The sequence below is a fragment of the Lolium rigidum genome, chromosome 4, assembly GCF_022539505.1.
Source record: "Lolium rigidum isolate FL_2022 chromosome 4, APGP_CSIRO_Lrig_0.1, whole genome shotgun sequence".
Lineage (NCBI taxonomy): Eukaryota > Viridiplantae > Streptophyta > Magnoliopsida > Poales > Poaceae > Lolium > Lolium rigidum.
The window spans coordinates 110,791,080-110,815,223 of NC_061511.1; the positions used below are offsets into that span (position 1 = coordinate 110,791,080).

Below are 24,144 nucleotides of genomic sequence, written 5' to 3' on the forward strand. Positions count from 1 at the left end.
TAGAATGAAAAACTGCCGAGGGAAGTAGTTGGTTATCGTTCGCTCATCTCCCATCTGACGGCAGCAACTCGAAGCGGTGGAGAAACCGGCTCCGGCTGAGGAAAAGACGCGAGAGAAGGAATTCGCTAGAACCTGGAAGCTAGACATGCTCTTCTCGTCAATGCGCTGCAATTCTAAGCAACATTTGGCATTCAGTTTATCCCAGAATTCAAATACACTAATGTCCAAATTCAGTTAAAGATGAGCGCGGGTTGTGCAGCCTACTTCGTCCGTGGAGCTGAGTGTGCAAGCGGCATTTCCACCGGGACGACGCATTTCGAACAGTCAAAAGATCTGTTCGCGTCCGTAGTCTAAATGGTCAAAATTGACTGTGCGTCCGTTTGTGCCGGGTACCCAGCGGCACGACGCATTTTTTTGAGTTTTGCTTTTTTTCAACATAAAACATAATTTACATAGTGAAGAACGGAAAATATAAAATATAAAACAACACGAAGCCTGCGTCTACTCCTCCTCGTCGTCGAGCATGCCGAAATCCGGTATCTGCCACGACTAGTTGGCAACCGGCAGAACATACGCCGGTGCCGCCGGCGGTGGAGGTGGAGGTGGAGGTGGAGCAGCCCACGGATTGAACGACGGAGGTGGAGGCGGCGGTTGCGGGGCCGAGTTCTGGAGCGCCCGTTGTAGAGCCTCTTCCTCCGTGAGGTTCGGCGGCATGATGGCGGCGGCATATCAGGAGAGCGGTGGCTGCACCGGTCGATCGACCTCCGAGATGAGGACGCCAAGCATGTCGATCTTGTCGTCGGTCATCGTCGGCGGGAAGTTGAACTTCTGGCCCTTCGCAATGGCCGCCTGCCAGTCGTGGTAGACGCAGGCGAGAAAGTCGTCTGAGTCGTCCTTGGCCTCCTCTTTGTGGTAGGCTAGCACGTCGTAGTCCTTGTCGTCGTCGTCCGGTGGAGAAGCCGGTGGCTGCCATGTTCGACGACGAGGCAGCGGTTGTCGCTCAAACGGGAAGTCCCGGTTGCCGAGGTAGCCTGCCTTCCTCCTCGGCCTCGCGCCTGCCGTGCCAGTTGTTGGAGTTGATGGCGAAGGCGGGATCAACGCGGAGGTCCGGCGGCAGGTACCGCCGCCTGCGCCGGATCTCGGCGCTCCTCTCTGGCTCCCGCAGAGGCAGGGGTGGGACAGGCACCCGGAGGTGGCTGAGCCGCCAGCCTCCACCAGGCAGTGCACGTCCCGCCAGGTGTGACACGGTGTCCGGCTCTGGTGAATGAGTCATTCCACCTCGATGGGCAGCTGCATCCTGTTCGTCCGCTCCGCCTTCTTGGTGGCGCTGCCAGATACCTCGGAGTCGTGGTTCTTCTTTCACATGGTTATGCGGTGGCGTGCGGCGGTGAGGGTGGGAGTGGAGGCGTGGTGGTGTGGGCAATGGTATAACGACGCCGATCGACTTTTAAAAGCCGGACGCGCGCGGGACACGATGCCATTAATAACGGTGCAGAAATCCAGCCGTCGCACGCTAGTCCTGGTGCGAAAGGACGTGACGCCATTGATGGCAAAGACCGCGGCGCAGACGCGGAAGCGATGGCCGTGGAAGCGATACGATCGATACGGCTCGCTGCGAGGCGGACCCGTTGGAAAAGCGAGCGGTCACTTTGCGCGTCCGCGTAGGGTCCGCCGCGACGCATCCGAAACGCAAATATGCGTCGCGTTTGCATCTTCGCGGATGACTCAGTCACTCTACGTCACTTCGCTAGACCTATTTCTTAATATACTTTAGCACCGCGCGACCGTTTGCGTCGCCCCATTGAACATACCTAGTGGCGACGGCGAACAGGGGGAGTCCGGGGAATGAGATGTTCTTTCGGTTGCCTCTTCTTTGAACTGGGCTTGGGGACGGCTGTGTCTCTATGTTTCGACCGCGCTTCAAGTTGTTGCCGTCAGATGGGGAGATGAGCGGCTGAGAACCAGCTACTTCCCTCTGCGTCGGAGGATCTCGTTCCACAAAGTTGTGTAGCTTCCTTAAAGATTTTTTTGTACTACATTTTATATTGTTTGCATTTTATATTTAAGGCACCGTGGCAACGTACGGGCATTCAACTAGTTTATTTTATATTGTGTGATTGTATGAATAATCAAAATACTATATGAATAATTTATGCTATTGATATGTTGTTTTAAAATATTATAAAATAGAACAAAAGTTTTTGGGGCTGCCGTTTAGAGGCGTCGGTGTGGAAACAACATCTTCAAATGGGGGATGTAGTGCCGGCGCCCCTCCATAAGGCTTTTTTTTTCGAAATGGGGAGTATGACCCCGGCTTCTGCATCATGATGATGCACACGGCCTTTTATTAATAGAGTATCATAACAAGGTTAATACAATTCAGGCATCGCCTAGGATTGATACAAGAATCAACCAGCGAAAGAAAACAAGAGAAAACGGACTACACTTCATTGTAACCGTCTAGTGTGACGCCAGCCAGCCTGGCACAAGATATCCTGAGCGACCATCTGGAGCCGTGTGCATCCAGTAGCCATAGCATCCCGCTGTCCTTCCGGTGACAGAAGAGCCCACAACTGGACCCAGTGTGACACCATATGGATAACCTGCAAAAAGTGAAAGGAAGGTTTCTTGTTAAAAATAATATCATTCCTTGTCCTCCAGATAGACCAACATAAGGCAGAGACCCCAATACGGATGAAAGCCTTTGATTGTCTATCAACTCCATGCAACCAATTACCAAACATATTGGTAATATTGGATGGAGGTGGGAGAGCAAAAGTAAAATTGATCGTACGCCAAAGAATTTTAGCTAAAGGACAAGTGATGAACAAATGCTCAATAGTCTCTTGTTCGCCACAAAAAACGCATTTTGTACAACCGTTCCATCTTCTTTTGGTTAAATTATCCTTAGTAAGTAGAACTTTATTGCTTAAGAACCACATAAAATTTTTTATCTTTAGGGGAACTTTAACTTTCCAAAGGTATTTTCGTAAGAAAGGGGTATGGTCATTCATGAGATCCTCATACATAGATTTCACGGTAAACACACCATTTGTTGTCAATTTCCAAACAAATTGATCTTTCTCATCGGATAAATTAATCCTCATAAGTTTCCTGCATAATTGTAACCATAGAGACCATTTATTTCCCAATAACAACCTTCTGAAACTGATATTCATGGGTGTTTGGGCTAACACATGAGCTACTGTTACATTCTTATGATGCACAATACTATATAAGGATGGATATTGTTGAGCTAATGGTGTATTTCCTAACCATGTATCTTCCCAAAAACGGATATGAGTGCCATTACCGATCTTAAAAAAACCTCTGTTAAAAAAATCCTCTTTAACCCTCATCAATCCCTTCCAAAAGGGAGAGTCTGTAGGTTTAGCTTGTACCTCTGATAGTGTCTTTTGTCTTAGGTATTTGTTGTGCAGCAGTTCTTGCCATACCCCATCCTCGCTAAGAAGTTTATAAAGCCACTTACTCAATAAACATCTATTTTTCAATTCAATGACCTCGATACCAAGACCCCCTTGATCCTTAGGTCCGCAAACGATATTCCACTTGGTGAGCCTATATTTTCTTTTGTTTTCCTCAGATTGCCAGAAGAAACGAGACCTATAAAAATCCAGTCTTTTCCTTACCCCAACGGGTATTTCTAGGAAAGACAACATGAACATCGGTAAGCTAGTTAACACTGAATTGATAAGGACTAGTCTGTCACCATAGGACAATAAACGGCCCTTCCAAGCATCCCAATTTGCTCTCAAATCGGGTCTCCACTGGATACCAATCAGATATTCTAAGCTTTCTAAAGTGTATAGGAATACCTAAATATTTAAAAGGTAAGGACCCGACGTCACATCCAAAGATCCGTTTATACTTGGTCCACTTCCTCCTTTGCCTTCCCAAAACAAAAGATCTCGCTCTTATGGAAATTGATTTTAAGCCCGGATAACTCTTCGAAAAGGCATAGAATCAGTTTCATATTTACTGCTTTTTGTAAATCATGTTCCAGGAAAAGGATAGTGTCATCCGCGTACTGTAGGATAGAGATCCCCCCTTCGACAAGGTGAGGAATGAGTCCACCTACTTGACCGTCATTTTTTGCTCTCTCAATTAAGATAGCAAGCATGTCCGCCACAATATTAAATAGAATAGGTGACAAAGGATCACCTTGTCTCAGCCCTTTTTTAGTTTGGAAATAATGACCAATGTCATCATTTACCTTAACTCCTACACTACCCCCTTGGACAAATTGATTGATCATCCTACACCATTCGAGGGCAAACCCCTTCATCCTCAAAGTCTGTTGTAAAAATGACCATTTCACTTTATCGTATGCCTTTTCGAAATCAATCTTGAATAAAACCCCATCTAATTTCTTATTATGTAACTCATGAATAGTTTCATGTAGAATGACCACCCCTTCTAAAATATTTCTGCCAGGCATGAAAGCGGATTGAGTTGGTCTTATAACTCGTGGTGCAATTCCCGTAATCCGATTTGTACCAGCTTTGGTAAAGATTTTGAAACACACATTCAGAAGACATATAGGTCTATATTGTTGTATTTGCACTGCATCCTCTTTCTTTGGTAATAAAGTTATGACGCCGAAATTCAATTTGTAGAGAGGCAAATCCCTAATACTAAATTGATTGAACAGCGCCATCAAATCATCTTTTATTACTTCCCAAAATTTCTGATAAAACTCAGCTGGGAAGCCATCAGGTCCTGGCGCTTTGTTACCCTCCATCATAAAAAGTGCATCATGAACCTCCTCCTCAGAGAAAGAAGCAGTCAAGATCGCATTCTCGACAGTCGATATCTGAGGAATATCTTGCACCTCTTCCTCAACCAAGGAGACGTTATTAGATACCGGAGCCCCAAAAAGTTTTTTATAAAACTCCGTAATGTATACTTTCAAATTATCTTCCCCAACAATAGTTCCCTCCTGTTGTTCTAATTGAAAAATTTCTTTCTCCTGTGCTTCCCATTTGCAATCAAATGAAAGTATCTCGTATTGCTCCCCCCTTCCTGTATATGCTTAACCTTAGCTCGCTGCGCCCACTTAGCCTCCTCCTCTCTTCGCAATCTATTCAGTTTCTCATTTGCATCTTTAAGCGATTCTCTCTCAACCGTCGACAAACTGTTTGATTCGGCCTTCAAATCTAACCCATCGATAATACCTATTAACCTATCCCTTTCTTTTTTATATTTCCCACTTTGGTTCTTTGCCCATCCTTTAAGGAATCTTCTTATATGCCTCAATTTATTCAACCATACATCCATTGGATTTAATCCCACTAGTACCGACTTCCACTCCTTTGCAATCATATCAAAGAATCCTTCTTGTCGCAGCCAATGCAACTCAAAGGAGAACTTTGGTTTATTACCCAAGTGTGCTTTCACCCCTGAGTCGATAAGAATCGGAGTATGGTCAGATTCCGCTCTTGTCAATGCCCGCACAGTGACAAGGGGGAATTTTTGTTCCCAAGAAATAGAAGCCAGCACTCTATCCAATTTCTCATAGGTTGGTACCTCCCTACGATTTGCCCACGTAAACTGTCTTCCGGAAAGCACAATTTCCCGCAGGTTCAAATGCTCAATAATGGCATTAAAAACAAAAGGCCAACGAGCGTTAAAATTATCATTATTCTTTTCATCACGTTTTCGAATGATGTTGAAATCACCACCTACCAACATAGGTAATGTTTCAGTCTCACAAATACGTACAAGTTCCGCTAAAAACTCAGCCTCATGCGCATCTTGGGCAGACCCATAGACAGGCACAAGTATCCATTCAAAACCATCTCTTTTACACTTAATATGCAATTTCACACAAAAATCTCCAGTACTCACTTTGAGCACTTCGAGCGTGTCCGAATTAATACCAACTAAAATGCCCCCAGAACGACCATGTGGTGGCAAACAAAACCAAGAGAAGCTATATCCCGCAGCCAACTGATTTAAAAAAGGAATAGAGAAATTAGACCTTCCAGTCTCCAATAAGGCTACAAAATCTAATTTGTGTTCCCTAATTGCCTCTTTTACAAACAGGTGCTTAGCAGTATCCCCAAAACCCCCAGGATTCCAGTTTATACCTTTAATATTCTGCATTATGAAAATTGCCTTTTAATTCTTCTCCTTGTACTTTTACGGATATTGGTAGTATCATAGACTTTCCTTACCCTAGACCTCTTTTCCTTAATCACCGGATCTAGATGTTCCAAATGATCATCTAAATCCAGTGGGATGCAATCATCCTCCACCAGGTCACTACATAAAGTAGAGACTTTAGACATAACAAGATTTGATGGATCATCCTCCTTATTTATATATTCATCTATATTTTTTTGCAGCATAGTTAATATCCGTTCCTCTTCTAACAGTTTAATACCTCTAATGGATTTTACTACCTCTCCTTCAGAATGACCTAAAGAAATCCCCAACCGTTCCGCCTTATGCATAATCTCATCATCTGGCATATTGACAATAGAAAGTTTAGAAGATAGAGACTTACCTACACCCGAGGCATCCCTCGACTGTGCAATCCTCATAGCCTTGTTCATTTGAAGCATATCTCCATCGGGCTGCCCAGCCAGCCTAGTACTAGACCTCACCCCAATAGAAGGCTTCGGAATCCCACCAAAAGCAATGACCTCCTCCGTAGTGGGTCGAACTGCCGAGATGTGGACAGAATTATCAATAAGTTCTAAACTCACACTAGATTTCACCTTCTCAGAACAGGATACAGTAGAATCTAAGGGCTTACCAACATGTACTGAAGATGAGGCAACCCCCATCGCTTCTTTCGTGGCACCTAAGCCAACCCCCTTAGCCATTGCAAAAACGTCGGCAGTAGTACGTCCCTTAGACTGTTCCAACGAACCCCCTGATCCCACTCCTACATTGTCACAAATATGCATATCATGTACAGAATCAGAAGACCAATTAAGATCAAAACGCTGCGAAACACCGAAGTTTAGATCATTTAAATTATTTGCCAAACACTCACCATCAGGCACACCAAGGACCCTAGCAAAATGCTGCACAGCCAATCCATCATGCATGGCGCCAATCATTGGCGTCTGATTGACCTCGCGAGACGCGCGCAGCTCTGGCTGGCTAACCGCCACCGCCTGGATCTTCTGCGGCGCGATGTGCTTCACCGCAACCGGCGAAGTGCTTCGTCCAGGCGCAGACAATCCCGCCTCGGCCACCGCACGCCCACTTGCCACCGTCTGCAGCGAACCAGCCAACGGCTTGGCAGCCAACGGCTTGGCAGCAGCATGCGGCGAACCAGCAGCTCCGCTCGTCTCCCGGGGTGTGGCGACAGCAGCGGCAGCAGCAAGCTGTCGGCCAGCTGGCGGCTCACCACTGGCACCATGCGTGCCAGACGCAACAGCAGGCCGATCCTGCCCAATGGCAGGTTGTCTGCTCAGTGCACTGCTCCCTGTACACAGCAATCCCGGAGTAGCAACTCTGTTCAGCATATCTACATCGGAAAACGTGCAAAGCTTGTCATTTTGTGCCAAAGAATTGGAATTAGATGTATGTAATAAAAAAGGGACAGAACAGCTCGATTTTTTTACCACACTCTGGTTACCTGGAGAGACACACTTAACCTCCACAGACCCAAACTGAATATCCTCTAGAAAATCACCTTGTTCTTGCATAACATCTCCTCCTTTATTAGAATTTGAGCCAACTTGATCATTACCTTTAGATGCCCCTTCTAAGCCCTTATCCCTACCATCCATGTCCATATCATGTGCTTCTCCATTCTTCTCTTCACCTTGATTATCTCCATTATTTCCATCAGAGCCATTATTTGCCTCCACCATAGTAACCTCATGAGACTCAACCTCAAGCTCAACTTCAAAATGTAGCTTATAAAAACCTCTCCTTATGAACATGTCACTATCTGCAGGAATCAGCCTATGATCAAGACACCCAATCTTGGTTCTTAGCACTTTATTCTTGCGAGTATAAGCCATATCCACGTCTAGAGTTTTTCCAAATAAAGTTCCCACTCCCCATAGAGTTAAATAGTCCGATCTAACATCCGATGGCAACCCTGAAACACGAACCCAAACCTCTGGAAGCATGTGTAAGGGCTCCTCCACAGAGGACCATGAGTCAAAAGCCAGACAAGCCTCCTTGTCAGTGCAAATGTATGTGCCAAAATTCTTCAATCGTTGGACCTCTAACTTACTGGGAAGTTTAACTCTATAAATGTTATCCTTAAAATGAAAAACCTCCCAAACAAACTTTTCCGAAGGAACAATCTTCTTAAGCTGTTCAATAATTTCTGGAATGGTCAAAGTAATACCTTCAACAGTTACCTTTGCCAGTTTTGGATTTTCTGCCTTAGCCTTGAATACCCCACAAGCAAGCTCAAAAAACATAAGCCCCTCATTTGCATAACCATGAAGGATAGCAGTTGGTTTAGGAGCATTTAAAAGATGACAGGCAGATGTGATATGATGAATAGACTCACAAATATCGCAGAAAGGAGTAGGGCAATCATCAATATAATGCCCTGGCTTCTTGCACCGAAAGCAACCAGCCTTCTCCTCCTTTTTCTTCTTAGATGCACCTTGACCGTCACTCTCTTTGTCAATAGCCTCAGGCCCAGAAGGTTGGGGAGCACTCTGTGCCGTCCCCAATGGTAGTGTCACCGATGACATAGGTTCCGCAACCGGATCCTCAACCACACTAGTAACCCCAGCCGCCGGTTCAGAAGGGTGCACCGCCAAGATAGGTTGATCAGCCACCACCTCCTTGGGTTTTGTAGCAGCTGTCACAGCCGCCACCACCGCCTCAACAGTCTGCTGCAAGAGAGCGGCGTCAATACCTCCACGAACAGCACCATCCGAGACCTGCCCCCTACTCTGATTTGCCATGGCGCCACCCCGTCCATTGTTCCACCGATTCTGATTACCTCCATATCGCGAATTCTCTCTGTTTCCACCATAATTCGAACCAGCCGAGCCGCTTGATTCACCTTGCACAAAGTTTCGATTTCCCCCGCCGACACCAAAACCATGGCCCTGCTGACCACGCCCCGTGCCATAGCCAGAGTAATCACGACCAGCACCTTGAGCAAATCTCCCTCTCGGACCATAGTCTGACCGATTGTTGCCGTAGCCACCACGGCCAGCGCCATAGCTAGCCCGACCGGCAGCATAGTTGCCACGCCCGCCGCCGAAGCCGTGGTCACCACGGCCTCCACCAAAATCGCCGCGGCCACCACCGAACTCCCCACGGCCGCCGTAGTTTCCACGACCACCTCCAAAACCTCCGCGCCCCGCGTTGAAACCACCTCGCCCAGGGTTGAACCCACCCCGGCCTCCGTCTCCACTCATGGCGATCTCGACAGTACGACGCCGGATGACCGGAGCCGCCGCCGAACTTTTCTTCCAGGTTAAGCCAAGAAATTTGCGAAAGGCAAATCCGATCGACGCCTCGCCCACCTTGGCTACCCTCGGGACACGATCGCCTTCCAAACGAACGCGAGGTTGATTTGCCTGCCTAAACTTTGGGCCCAAACAGCGCCCGAGTCTCTGTGTCCCGGCCCGCAACCGAGCCTGGTCCACAGTCAACGTTTTTGAAATTTCCGTCAACCCCGGATCACGGTTCCCTGACATGGACGCCGGCGACCAACGCCGCCGATGAACCATCGTCCAACCTCCATCGTCATCGTCCACAAAGACTGACGGCTCGAGCACCGGCAATTTTATGTGATCCAACGATCTAACTTTCTTGACCAGAACCGGAGAGGATGAAAGATCCGTACCTGCGCTTGAAGAGAAGAAGATCGCCGCTCTGGTAGCTAGACGCTGAGCATCCCGCCGCCGTAACCTCTTCATATGCCTCTGGTTAAGCTCAGCAGTATCTTCGGAAAGATCTGCATTTTGCGACGGCGAAGGAGTACGGCAAAGGTAGGATGCCAGACTAACTCCTTCTCTGACCGGCGATTCCTCATCTCCAGATGCGCCAAACTCCTCGTCGTCACTCTCGTCACCTTCTTCGCCCGATTGCAACGCCCAGAAACAACTCCCGAAGGATCGCTCCGATGAATAGCCCGCAACCTCCACAGGCACGACCGAAGAGAGGGCCGACGGCCTCTCCTCCGGCTCCTTGGATGTCGCCGGACCACACCGCAGCGCTCCTGAAGACTATGCCGATGACTCTATAAGGCTATGCCGATGACTCTATCGACGCCTATTTAGAGGGCATCGGTGAAGATGGTGTAAGAAGCCAGAGCTGCGCTGAAAAAGAGTCAAATGTCGACGCTGTAGACAAAGTTGTAGACACTTGAGCAGCCGCCAGCCCAGCTAGTCAGCTACCCACCCACCCCTGGGCCCCGGTGTGCGTCGCTTTGTTCAGCTTGAGCGCAGGGCCAGGTCGGGTCAACCGCAGCGGCGTCATTAGTGACAGAAACTTGGCACCGAACACGCGCGCTCGTTCGCGCTCTGACCATGTCCATTGCCTCCAACAAAAGCCAGGTCTTTCAAGTAAGTAATCCCCTCCCGGCAACAGCCAACAGCTGACTAATAACATATGGCCGTGTGATCTTTCTCAACGAAGCCTCGACGAAGCTGATCAGCTCCATGCCGTCCAACCCGCTCCCCGCCGCGCTGCTCCTCCTCCTCGTCCTCGCCCTGCTCCCGGCCGGCGGACGATGTCAGCCGGGCGATGGCAACATCGGCGCGCTGCCGCCGTCGCCCGCCACCCAGTCCAAGGAGATGCTCGCCGCCAGGATTGCCACCGTCAGCAGCGAGCTCACCGGCGAGGTGCAGAGCAAGTACGGCTTCTGCATGTCCAACGTGTATGTCATCTCGCCCTCCGCTGCCCGCTCGGCGTGCTTGTTTCTGTTTATTTTGCAGCTTCGGTGTGCTGTTTCGTGAGCTGAAAGAAAAGAGGGATTTTGCAGGGATAATGATCTCAACCAGACGTTCAACTTCAACTCGGACCCGAGCTTCATCTCGGACTGCATGGAGCAAACCAAAGGTACAGATAACACAGATGACAACACAAGTCCACCGGCAATTTTCTCTTGCGCTACAGTTTTCTTTATGAACAAAGTTGCTACCTAGCTTTAGAACCTGGAGGAAGACAACACAAGTCTCCTAGCTTCTAGGTCAAATGGTCAATCCTTGGTTGAGCATCGTTGTTCCGTGCTCTCACATACAGTGGTAAATCACATGTCCCGTCTCTAGGTGGGGTGGTACTCCCTCTGTTTTTATTTTATTTTATTCGCATTCCAGGCTTACTTAGGCTTTCGTCCCGCTATATCAATATAGTAACTACATGATACAACAAGTATAGGGGTGGAGCACAGAGAAGACCAAAAGAAACAACACAGAAAGAATAGAAGAAACAAATGCCATCGACGAGAACGAACACGACCTGCAACCGCTGCGACGAAGTCCCACCATTCTCCTAGCACACCGAAGCGTCGCATTCCAAGCAACATATTCAAAAAGAAACATGACGCCGACGCTGCTGCTGCCCAGACTAATCCTAAGGTTTCCCTCGATATGCGGAGGGGGTTGGGGAGGAGGTACACCCGATGCCCTTCATGAAGGCAGGGCGGTACGCAAGCGTCACCGCGTCGGTGCCAGACATGCCAACAAGGATTTTTCCCGACCACCAAACCGACCACCCCGGATGATCTGAAGTGCTCCACCTAACCTATCGGCCACCAGCAGATGCCATCACGGTCTTGGAGCCATTCTCGCCGTCTCATTGTGCTCATCGACGTAGGGCCTAGAAGATGAAAAGGGAGGCAACACGTCGAGGGTAGCAACATCGCACCTGTCCGGGAGGGAATTACCTCCACCGCCTTCACGGTAGCCAACCAAACATGGTAACAAGGAAAACTAGGCTCTTACTGGCACGATGGGGCCCACACTGGCCCGCAAAGTCCTCGCCGCCCAACCACCGCCGTCTAGGGTTTTGTCAAATTTAACTAAAAATGTTCCCCACAATTGGTGCCAAACACACACAATACAAAAATGCCAAACGCGCTGACGCCTGTCAACCCATTCGACGGCGCCGGCGCCCTCCGGAGCCGGGGTCGGGTCGTGCGGAGGCTCGAGTCCAAGCCGTCCCACCCCACTCTCCCTTCGCCTGCCGCGCCATGGTCGTGATGAAGAGCAGGGCAGGCCAGGGCTCCTCGCATGCCGCGGTAAACTTGATCCATCTCCGCGTTTTTGGTCCGGGGAAATTCCGCGGAGATACCGTAGCTTCGTCGAGTCATTTCTTGTTTTGTGGGTGGAAGCGATGGTAGATCAATGCGTCCGTAGAGTCCATAGATCAATGCGATCGGAAATCCTCTTGTCTACTTGTCATGATGTTTCAGTGAACCCTGATGCTTTCTGTAAGAACTAGAGCTAGAGTTGAAGTACATGCCTACATAAGTACTCCCTCTGTTCCTTTTTAATTGACTCGGATTTAGTACAAATTTGTACTAAATTCGAGTCAATTAAAAAAGAACGGAGGGAGTACATATTAGTTTTGTGAAGAAAATTCCTCATAATTTGTCATGTATGCAGGGCAAATGGTTACAATGCTGTGCAGCAAAGCTGAAATGGAGCTATATCTCAGCAGCTTGGGGAGCAAGCGGGTTGGAAGGATTAGTAGGAACTGCAACCAGAGCTCATGGGCAACTGGTTGCCAATCTGGCTGGGCTTGCTCAACGCTGGATCCCAATGTCACCTCAGTTGCTAAATCAGTTCCACTCAGAGCAGAGAGTTGCAGGCCATGCTGCCCAGGTTTCTTCTGTCCTCTTGGCCTGACCTGCATGATGCGTAAGTGTATCTTTCCAAACAAATTACCCCCAAGAGACTATATTAAATTTCTATAAAATCAATAGCATTATATTCCCTGTATGTGCAATCGTTTTCAAAATTTGCTAAAAAGTCTGAATGCCAAATACGCGAAGAGTTCTTGAAATTGTCTAATTTAAAACGTTTAGCAGTACCTGATAGAAAGGTTTTCGGAACTTGTTAACTTTTCTCAAGATTAAATATCCTTTATAGTCCTTGGTCCTCCTTTTTCCTTGGTGGTATTCAGTATTCACAGTGTAACTATTTACTTGCTCTAAATTTATTCTTCCTTTTTCCAGCTTGCCCTTTGGGTGCTTATTGTCCTCTTGGGACACTCAATGAAACCAGCAACCTTTGTGACCCGTAAGAGTAAATTTACACTTTTCGTGCTTCATTTACCATGTAAAAACTCTTCACAAGAATTTCATAGCACATGACTGTTTCTTTGTTTTCGAATATATGTCAGGTATTCTTACCAAATAACTCCTGGATCCAACAGTACATGCGGCAGTGCAGATTCTTGGGCTGATGTGATTACTACTGATGATGTCTTCTGCCCTCCAGGGAACCACTGTCCAAGCACTGTGCAGAAATTGAACTGTAGCAAGGGGTACTATCTTAGCCTTTTCTTTTTCTGATTTGTTGTTCTGTCTGTAATGATTATTCATCACAGACTTTGTATTTTCAGGTCCTATTGCAGGAAAGGTTCCACTGATGAAAGTGGTATGCATCTCTTATTTTCAGAACTACCTCCCTTGCGAAGCATGAATCAGAAATAGTACTACTTATCGAATAACTGGTGCTTTCTAGCTCAATTTCCGTACGATTTGTCAAGACCCTGACATGATTGTAACACTTCAGTTTTTTCTTCTGGAGTTGAACAATCCTTCAAATCTTAACCACTAGTTTTAATGCCTGCTAAAGATAATATTCCAGAACTTTCAATGCTTAACATACCTTCTAAGCTGAAAGGTAACATCCTAAAGAAGTTGTTTTGGTCAAAGTAGGGGGCTAGGTCAAAGTACCTACAGGCACGTATGTTGGAATGTTTAATAACAAGCTGCACAAGTTTAAAGTAGCAATCATCTACACTTTATCTCAGTAATTTCATATAATGTTGCAGATTGTATCTGGAAAAGCAGATGTAAGGAAAATTCAACAAAAGAAGATCTCGCTTTGTTTGGTGGTATGTTGATTGTAAGTATCCTAGTTTCTCTCAGATGTCAGTTCGTAGAAAACCACACAACTTAAATGGGAGCATCTAAATTATTATCAATATCAATCTACTTAGAGCATGTTAAGTTTCATACACCAACTGGTAGAACCAAAAATCCGAACTGATGGAGAAGGTCCGGGAATCCACATATACTAAAATACCCCCCATCACGTGTGACTCGATAAGGCCTAAATGTGGCAGAAAGGGGGCCGATTTAGTACCATGTGAATCCACTACTAAATTGCGAAGTAGGCAATTTTTTTAAATCTAAATTGCGAAGCAGATACTTGAATCCAAGACCTCTGCTCTGATACCATATTTAGTTTGATGGACCAACTGGTAGAACCAAAAGTCTGAACTTATGGAGAAGTTTGGGCAATCCACATACACTCCAACAAAGCCTACCATCTTGTCAACAGTGTTTAATACTGTAATAGTTTTTCAAAAAGGTTAATTTAGCTGTGATATGTTTTTTGCAGGTTATCTTATGTGTTGTTTTACTAGTGGTGTACAACTGCTCTGATCAGATCATTGCAATTCGAGCTAAAGTGTCAGCAAAATCTCGTAAAAGGGCTGCCAAAATTGCACAAGAATCCGCAACAGCACGTGGCAGATGGAAATTAGCAAAAGAACTTGTACTAAGACATGAGGTGGAGATGTATGAGTCTTCTGATACACCTGAGCAATTAGCTACATCTTCGGATGGAATACTGCATGCCAATAAAGGTAACGGTAAGAGGTCCAAAAATCGCAAAAAACTGAATGTTCGCACTGAAAGATTCCGGCGTGCATATAGTCAGATTGACAAGGAAAAAACTCTGCAGTTAGACAAAGACAAATTAACACTCTCTGGAATAGTGTCTAGAGCTGCTGCAAATAGACCACAAAGGCCAATGCTTGAGGTGGCTTTCAAAGGTCTGACGTTATCCATTGGAAAAAAAAAACTTCTGCAATGTGTTACTGGAAAACTTTCACCAGGTAGGATAACTGCCATTATGGGTCCTTCTGGAGCAGGAAAGACCACATTTCTCAACGCTGTGTTAGGTAAAACATCGGGTTATAAGAAGGATGGATTGGTCCTTGTAAATGGAAAATCTGGATCGATGCAGTCTTATAAGAAGATAATTGGTTTTGTGCCACAAGATGATATTGTCCATGGGAACCTGACGGTTGAGGAAAATCTGTGGTTCAGTGGATGCTGCAGGTAGATACATATCAAAGACGACTTCTTTGCTTTTCTAATGGGTTTACTCTAACTGTTTCAATGAGAAATTTTATGAAAATCAGTGACATAGCATTGCAACAGTTCATATACAAAGAATTATCGAGGTTCAGAATTAAAAAATATTATTCTTCATGGCTTCTTCAAATACTATATTGATTTTTTTCCAAATATAGTGCTCCAATGTGATTATTAAAAGTGGTAGATCATTATTTTAATTTCTTTTTTAGATATTGCCTACTTCAGTTGCATGAATTAACCTTATCTCTTATAGTATGTCTTAAGTTATGTGCCTAGATGACTTCTACTCTTCTAGTAGCTGCGGCATATGTTCTTTGCTATGCATGCCAGAAACAAAAGTATATCATATAGTTGATTTCAGCAATTCTTTTGATGATATCCTTATTGCATTTCGCGAGGCAGACATTATCCTCTAACCAACACTATTCTTTTGTGTAACAGGTTAAGCAAAGGCATGTCAAAAGCTGATAAGGTTCTTGTTCTTGAACGAGTTATAGGGTCACTAGGGCTCCAAGAAATCAGAAATTCCCTTGTTGGGACAGTTGAAAAGCGGGGTATTTCTGGTGGACAAAGGAAGCGTGTAAATGTTGGAATTGAAATGGTTATGGAACCATCTCTTCTGATATTAGATGAGCCAACAACAGGCTTAGATAGTGCTTCCTCTCAGCAACTTCTAAGAGCTCTTCGTCATGAAGCATCCCAAGGCGTGAATGTTTGCGCAGTGATTCACCAACCAAGGTTTCCCTGTAAACTTTGAATTCATCATTCGTTTATTTCCTGTCAGAAAGAATCCTTCTTGTGTAATCTTGAGTTGAAATGACTTAACTCATCTGCAAACTATTCGTGCAAATTTTGTAACAAACATGGACTGGTCGACCAGTACACTGCATTATATTGTCCAGGGTCACCTATTAGTTGTGGTTATAGAATTTGATGAAAATAAATTCATTGACGTGCAAAATGATCAGCTTTAATGCATATAACATGTCGTAGAAACAGGACTAATCAGGCAGTCCTGACTGAAATAATCATCAGTACACGCTCTTTTTTTACTTTATTAAATATGAATTTGGATCTAACATGTATTACCATTTTATACAGCTATACTTTGTTCAATATGTTTGATGACTTCGTTCTTTTGGCAAGAGGTGGCCTTATTGCTTACCATGGGCCTATATGTGAAATTGAAAATTACTTCTCAGGCCTGGGGATCAAGGTTCCTGACCGTGAGAATCCTCCAGATTATTATATTGACATCTTAGAGGGAATAGTAAAGACAAAAATGAGAGGACGTGTCACTCCTAAACAGTTGCCACTTCTTTGGATTCTACATAATGGATATGAAGTTCCAGAAGATATGCAGAAGGACCTTGAGGAAATCAATATGATGCATGAGTTATATACTGTTGGATCAATTACTAGAGAAGATTCTTCTGTACAACAGATAGATAATAAAGATTCTGTGCACCAAAATGTCAGGCACACAAACGATTTGCTGGATAGGAAAACACCCGGTGTACTTGCACAATACAAGTACTATTTAGGGAGGTAAATTGATTCCTTAATTTCTCTTACTTGCTATGGTGAACCAGTTCATAACTCCATTGCGAAATTATGTTTTCAGGGTAGCTAAGCAACGCCTGCGTGAAGCTGTGCAACAGGCTGTTGATTACCTAATATTGGGTATTGCTGGCGTATGCATTGGAACCATCACAAAAGTTAACGATGATACACTTGGTGTAGCTTCTTATGGGTATACCATAATTGCAGTTTGTAAGTCAGTATCCTGTGTTATTTTTTACAAATGTCATGATTTCTAAACCATAAAGCAGCAACAGAAAAAAGATAGAAGAAGAAATATTATGTTCCTCATCTTATTAGATTGCAAAATATTGAGAACCACCTCTTTGGTAGGTTGGTGGGGTTGTGGGGTTCCACCCACCAGATTCAAATCCTGGTGCTCACATTTGCACACACACACACACATGGTGTGTTCAGTAGGACTTTAGTGAGACTCATTGACTTACCGCGGCCTCCATCAGTTCTAGCATGTGGTTAGGAGTATGGTTATATGGACGTACGTGTGTGGTGGTGTATGCATCATCCATGCAATCACACATAATAGATTGCAAAAATATCATTGCTCTTAGACAGTAATCCCTCCGTTAACTAATATAAGATGTTTTGGCAAAGTTTGCCAAACGTCTTATATTAGTAAACAGAGGAAGTATCTAGTAATGTGATGTAAAAAACCAATATTTATTGGTAACACTTGGCTTGACCATACACTACCTATCATTTCTATAAGGCTTATATAATATATAGAAAAGTGCTTCCTGTGCCATCTTTGCTGGGATATTAACTTGAGGCGATTGAACAAAGTATGAAAGTTTAATTTGCTCTGAGTAAAACCAATACTGCGTTCTTGGTCAGCACAGAGGAACCATGTTCCATAAATGGATTTTCTTATCTCTGTAGACGTTGCTTCTTTCTAACCTCTATGTGTATGTCTTTTTGTTGTTGTGTTAAATTATAAAGTAGCAATAGATACACCTGACAGCCTTGCACATGTTCGATGAAAAGGAAAATTAAAGAGAATCATACGTTAACTTTTCAATATTACTAGAAGTTTGACTAATATATATTTACCTCAGGATTTTCGTCCCTTAAAATGAAGCTACAATGGGACTGTTCCTTAGATGTTTTTGTTTGAAATGATACTGTTCTAAAAACTTGCAATAGCGTTCTTGTTGACAATAATTTGCTTTTTGTACAGCACTGCTGTGCCAGCTTGCAGCACTGCGATCATTTTCACCAGAAAGATTGCAATACTGGAGAGAGAGAGAATCTGGCATGAGTTCTCTAGCTTACTTCCTTGCAAGAGATACAATTGATCATTTCAACACCGTGGTTAAACCTATTGTCTTCCTCTCAACATTCTATTTCTTCAACAATCCACGGTCTACACTTCGAGACAATTATTTGGTTCTGCTTGCATTAGTTTACTGTGTAACTGGCATAGGTTATACTCTGTCGATTTGGTTTGAGCTAGGATTAGCTCAGTTGGTAAGTAGGCCATCGTCAAAACTTTGTCATGATATTAAAAGTCCAATTAGATGAGATGATTTGGCTTAATGAACTTCGTTCTTGCAGTGTTCTGCATTGCTACCTGTGGTATTGGTCCTGGTTGGCACTGATAAAAAAATTCCACAATTTATTAAAGGATTGTGCTATCCCAAGTGGACACTAGAAGCTTTCATTATAGCTGGAGCAAAGAAGTTAGTAGTTCTCCTTAATTTTTTAATTTCCATTTTCCTTAATGAGCACTTATTAATGGTAAAGGACGAGTTTTTTTTCATTTAATTAAGATTCTCTGCAGAACAAGCTAGGTTATATGAACTCCTAAAAAGTGGCTACACATTGTTTATTTATTCATATAGATGAAAAATATCCAACACTTCATAATAGCTTGAAAATGCTAAAAGCTGTTTGGCACAGTGAGAAAATATAAAATTCTCACATGCGAGTTGTTGCAGTCAAATTGTCAGTCCTGTATATCCTGAAAATTTGTAAAAAATCCTCTTAGTTCTTATTTACTTTATAAATATCAATGTTGATATAGAGGAAATCCTTTTAGCAATATTTTTAGATAATCTATCTGAGTGATAAATTACTAAATTTCATCATAATATCACGAAGTTATGCAGATTCCTCAGTCGGTTGCCCGGTATCAATTTTAGCTTAGCGGTCCGAAAGCTGTATAAGTGTGTCTTCAAGTTTGGCATCTCCAGTGAAAATCGAACTTCTGATAGTCGATAGATCAAACTTGGCTGCTTTTACCCTTTTTCCTAACCCACACTATTACCCTTTAGATATTCTGGCGTATGGCTGATTACTCGATGTGGAGCACTGCTAAAAGGTGGATATGATATCAATTTTTTTGCTCTTTGCATCGGCATTATGATGCTTAATGGGGTACTCTTCCGGTTTGTTGCTCTACTTAGTCTGTTGAAGCTAAAATAGATGTAAGTATGCATATAAATAGGTTTTTGTCAACTTCCTTCTGCTTTTAATTTTACTGACCAAGTTACATAATCTGGATAGGTGTATTACGAAGGTCTTGTCGTCTTGTGGGCTAAAAGAACTATCGGCTGTTCACAAGTTTCAACGGTTGTGGAATTTGCATATATTTTGTCACATTGGTAGTACATATTTAGAATATCTTGTCCATAAGCTCGTTAGACTAGAATATCAACCTTTGTTTTTGGTGAAAACACATCGGTCTACTATACTTAAACTTGTGATTTGCACTATTAGTACTCAACTATACTTAAACTTGTGATTTGCACTATTAGTACTCAACTATACTTAAACTTGTGATTTGCACTATTAGTACTCAACTGCCACTATGAAAGGACGAGATGTCGCCTAGAGAGGGGGTGGGGGCATGATGCTATCCTGAATTTGTGGGACCAAAAAAACTCACAAATACGAGCGATGCATAAAAAGGAACACATTCGTACCCCCAGGGGATTTGACCAAGATTTGAAATCAAGCCAAAGGTGGTTCGAAAAAGGCAATCAAAAAACATGGATTGTTCATCATTTTCTACATAGCTAGGAAAAATACCAGACATGCCACACCAATGTTTTCGAGAAGAACCCTTCAAGTAGTTTGGCACCATGTTGAACTTCGTCCAGCTTAATTTCCTTCTACATGTGAGTTTGGTACTACTACACAAGAACCATGTCAAACTTTTGAATCATGGTCCAGTTTTATGTATATATTTGCAACTTTTCATGCACGCATGAAAACTTTGCAAAATATGTGCATTTTGGGTTGTTGCACATAAATGTGTTTTTACTTGTCTTCCACCAAATTTTCATTCGTGGGGAAACATGACAAGATGGCCATTTCCAAGGTTTCAAAAATTATCTCAATGTGCATTCATATACAATTTTCTTGGGCTAAATCCGCTTAAATGCAATTTTGAACAGTGGGTGGATGAAGTACAATTCAAACAAATAATTGAAAAAATACAACGGTGTGTGACCTGAATTTGTGGAGCCATGGTACAATGTGTAATGGCCAAACGCACGCACCGCATCCTTTACATTGACACGCTCGGCCCGACCATTGTCTTGTCTTTGGTATGCGTCAGATCGCCTATATCCGTGTGGCCGCTGTACAGGGTGAAGATCTGGGCGCATGGCCCGCCGCCGTCCTCAAAAGTGGACTGCAGGAGGGATGTCGTGAAGATGTCTGCCGATGCTTCTAGCAGCATATCGCCGGGCGCTGTCGTGTTTGAGGAGCTCACGTCGTTTCTGGAGGTGCCGGGGCCATACCTGGTTGGCGCTAGATCGACTAAGGAGCTGCGTTTCTACATTCGCATATGCAAGCAGATGTAGCTACTGTTACTTTGTGTAGTTGAAAAAACTATCAATTCATCATGAGGAATGATAAATTTCGCTGCAAAGTACTCTAATAGATTAGAGTGGTCGTACTGCTGCTAATTTTTTTATGGGGTCTTTGTTTCATATTTGTTCCAAACTGTTTGTAGTACTTTTACTTAATAATAATGCAGCCTGGAAGTGAATACTCCTTTTTTTGCGAATTGGAAGTGAATACTCGAACTATATGTAATTGTAACCCCTCCATCTGATTTAGTATAAAACTATGTGCACTTCCAAATCATTTCTTCTAAATTTTTTAGATGTCCTTTCACTTACTACAAAAAACAAAGAAGCACTATAAGGTGCTTAATGCACAATCCCAAAGAGTTCATCACGCAGTCATTCATCATGCAGTTTAACTAACTAATAATCAGATGATCTCAATTTTTGTGTATGTAGTTGTGCCTATTGTAACGGCCCAGGTAGATACCCCTATTAGATTTGTTTGTTCTTTTTTCTTTATGCATCATCATGGCATATGCACCATATCATCCATGCTTTACAAAATAAAATTTATTTTATAAACCCTAGCTATTTTGTTTTCCTCTCGTATGGTTTTATTAACAAAACCTCATCTTTCCTTTTCTTTTTGCAAAACCCTAAAGCCAAACCCTGGGCTCTCTCCCTCTCTCTCTCCAGCCTACCTCCTTCTTCCTTCCCCACTGGCGGCCTAGCTCTTCCAGCCCCCGGCAGCACTTTTTCTTCCCTCCCCCTCTGGCCCGAGTCAGCCCATCCCACTCCCTTGACCCATATCGTTTCGACGAAGGAGAGGCTCTCTTTGCTTGTCCTCTTCCTCGCACGCAAAGAGCGTGCCCCCTTCCCCCCTCCCCTGTCGTTGTCCACCACCGCACCATCCTTCCCCCATGTGAGCCCTCTCCCCTCCTCTGGTTAAAGCAGCCATGCACCCCGCGTGCGAACCCTATCTCATCCTCGCACACACCTCCCCTTCTCTTTCCTATTTCTTCATCCTCACGAAAGAGGCAAAAACCCCACAGCACCGTGAGCTCCTCGCCGCCGCCCGACCATCTCCGTCCACCCCAGGCAGCGCCGCCACTGCCAATCGACGCGCCTTGAACTGCTATACATCCTCGTGCAAAGAATCGAAGAGGGAGGCCCTCAATCGAGCGGAAGATCGCCCTTTCTTCTTCGTCCCCGGCAGAGAAAAACCGTCGTTCCGGCGACCACCGACCTCCTTCGGCCAAACCATCTACATCTCGAGTTTCAGTGTGAGCAGACGCTTATCCTCAACCTTGTCCCGCCACTATCTCCCACTCTAGAGGTTTCCCCTTGTTGATACCGACGCCATGTCTGCAGGTTCCTCGACGCTGGTGACGCTCCGGTAGCCCCCATGTTCTGCGCTGCCTGTTTTTGTCGAGCTCGACCAGGCGCTTCGAACACACACGCTTGCCCGTTTTGGTTCCATCTCCTTCGACGGGAGCTTCATCGACATGCCATCGTCCGCGGTGTCCGTCACCCTCTTCCTTTCTCCGGCGCCCTTTCCTCTTCTCCGTCGGCGTCGAGTCCGCCAACAGCAACCCCGGTGAGCGCCGCACCCTACCCCAACCTCCTCCGCTTGTCTCTGCCGCCGCACACCACCGTTTTCTGACCGCCGTCGGCGAGTTCTCCCCGTGTGCGCAGTGCCTCTTTCAGTTTCGTCAGATAGGAGATTCAGCGGAAGCTTCGCCACGCCGGCCGTCCCACGTAGGCGTCGTGGGCCCCACCATCAGCCTCTCGGGCTAGGCAACCCCGCAGTGCGAAAAACGTCCCAGATTCAGTTTCGGTTGCTTTTGCAGATAGGCCCCCGGTTGCACTTCTATTTCTTGAACCCGCTTTATTTCTATCTGCAGGAACTTTGTGACCAGCCCCTGCATCTCTGGAGATCTAACCCGGGCCCCTTCTGCCTCGTCATCAACCTAGTCAGCACCCCGACCCACATGTCAGCGCCTGTGGCTACATCCTTGTGGGTATGAAACGTTCTTCCCCGTTTTTGTTTTTCAGGAAATTCCAGAAAATGTGATAAACTTGCATAAATCATATCTTTTGAACCGTAAATCAAAATACAAAGTATTTTATATGAAATTTGCTCAGAAAAATGCACTGAACATGAATATGCCATCCATGCATTTGTTTTCATTTCGTATCATGTTGTGTCGTGCTAGTTTGCATTATCACCTAATATGTAACATATGGAATATGTGGGATATTATATAAATGTTGTCCCGGTTCCATTTAACTTTGAGTAGCACACCCCTGCCATGTCTTTCCATGCTAATCAACATTTAATATTACCGGTAGAAAAACAATGCGAACCTAATAATTGTTTATTCGAGGTTCTGATCCCGCTTTATAAATATGGATAAGTTGCATTGCACCATCGTTGTCATGTCATGCATATCATCTTGAGCATGCCGACTCTTTATCCGTAGTAGTAAGATTTGCATCCGTTGATTGTCCAGCATTTGCTTCTTCCCGGATACGCGAAGTGGTGTTGTGAGATACGACAAGTCCTCCGGATGTTCCTCGACAATCTTTAACATGCAAGCATTTCCTAAACTCTTGTCTCTGCAGGAGCCGCTCACCTATTTTATTTTTGCCTTCTCTCTTATGCTAGCCTTGATTGCGTTCTTGTCATGTGTCATATCCACTTGTTACCTCAAGCAGCCCATATTGCCACCACCACCCACCTACAGATGTTGTTTGGTTATCGGGTCTGCCTTGCGAGTCGTAGTACATGCGAGTGCTGTTTATATCTCGTTACCGTTATCGTTATCTTATCGGGTTATCTGTTGGGGAATAATGACACATGGTTTATGGATATATTTGTTGGAGATACACATGCTTTACTTAAGTGTTAACAGCTAAAATTGTAAGCAGAGGCATCAGTGAGCCCCTTTGCGAAAGCATCGGAACTTTGACTCGCTAATGTCCCCTCGGACCCGAGTTTTTGTTATCTGTTCCGAGATTGAGCTCTCTACCCGTACGTGGGGACGATTATCGGGACCCCCCTCACCCATTACCTTTCCTCGAGTATGTTTATTGGGAGCCACAACCTTGGTTTTATTTGCTCATATGCACGATATGCATGATTTACTTCATGTTGCCTTCGGGTGTTTATATTCTGTTCTGTACTGCATAATTGCTAGACGAGTTATCTAGTGCTTGGCCGTTGTGCCCGCACTACAAGAAAAGTTCTGATAGACAACGTCCCAAAATCGTCCACTAAGGGCCATTTTTCGTCGCCTATGGGCCTAACCCGACGATATGGGTTCTGTTGTCGAAACTGCGTCAGGCAAAGTCCTACGACGTTTTTTTCGGTCCGTCGCGCTCGGGCGCCTTCCGCCACGGAAAATCGGACCGTTGCAGAAGTGTTTCCGGGAGCCCGTTGAC

General features: G+C 44.8%; 1 protein-coding gene across 2 annotated transcripts; it reads left to right on the forward strand.

Moving 5' to 3' along the window:
• The first annotated feature begins 10,517 nt into the window (after window positions 1-10,517).
• On the forward strand, window positions 10,518-19,706 carry LOC124650436 (ABC transporter G family member 25-like). 2 transcript variants are annotated; one of them, XM_047189961.1, is made up of 15 exons: window positions 10,518-10,843; window positions 10,949-11,025; window positions 12,573-12,827; window positions 13,145-13,208; window positions 13,312-13,455; window positions 13,534-13,568; window positions 13,969-14,042; window positions 14,541-15,265; window positions 15,746-16,042; window positions 16,406-16,852; window positions 16,929-17,077; window positions 18,081-18,370; window positions 18,458-18,582; window positions 19,177-19,329; window positions 19,409-19,706. In XM_047189961.1, exons 1-14 carry the CDS (start codon window positions 10,626-10,628, stop codon window positions 19,325-19,327), a joined length of 3,051 nt encoding a protein of 1,016 aa, XP_047045917.1. In that variant the 5' UTR covers window positions 10,518-10,625; the 3' UTR covers window positions 19,328-19,329; window positions 19,409-19,706. The 2 variants fall into 2 exon arrangements, with proteins under 2 accessions (XP_047045917.1, XP_047045918.1); XM_047189962.1 differs by lacking the exons at window positions 10,518-10,843; window positions 10,949-11,025 and adding an exon at window positions 12,137-12,205.
• Window positions 19,707-24,144: the final 4,438 nt, after the last annotated feature.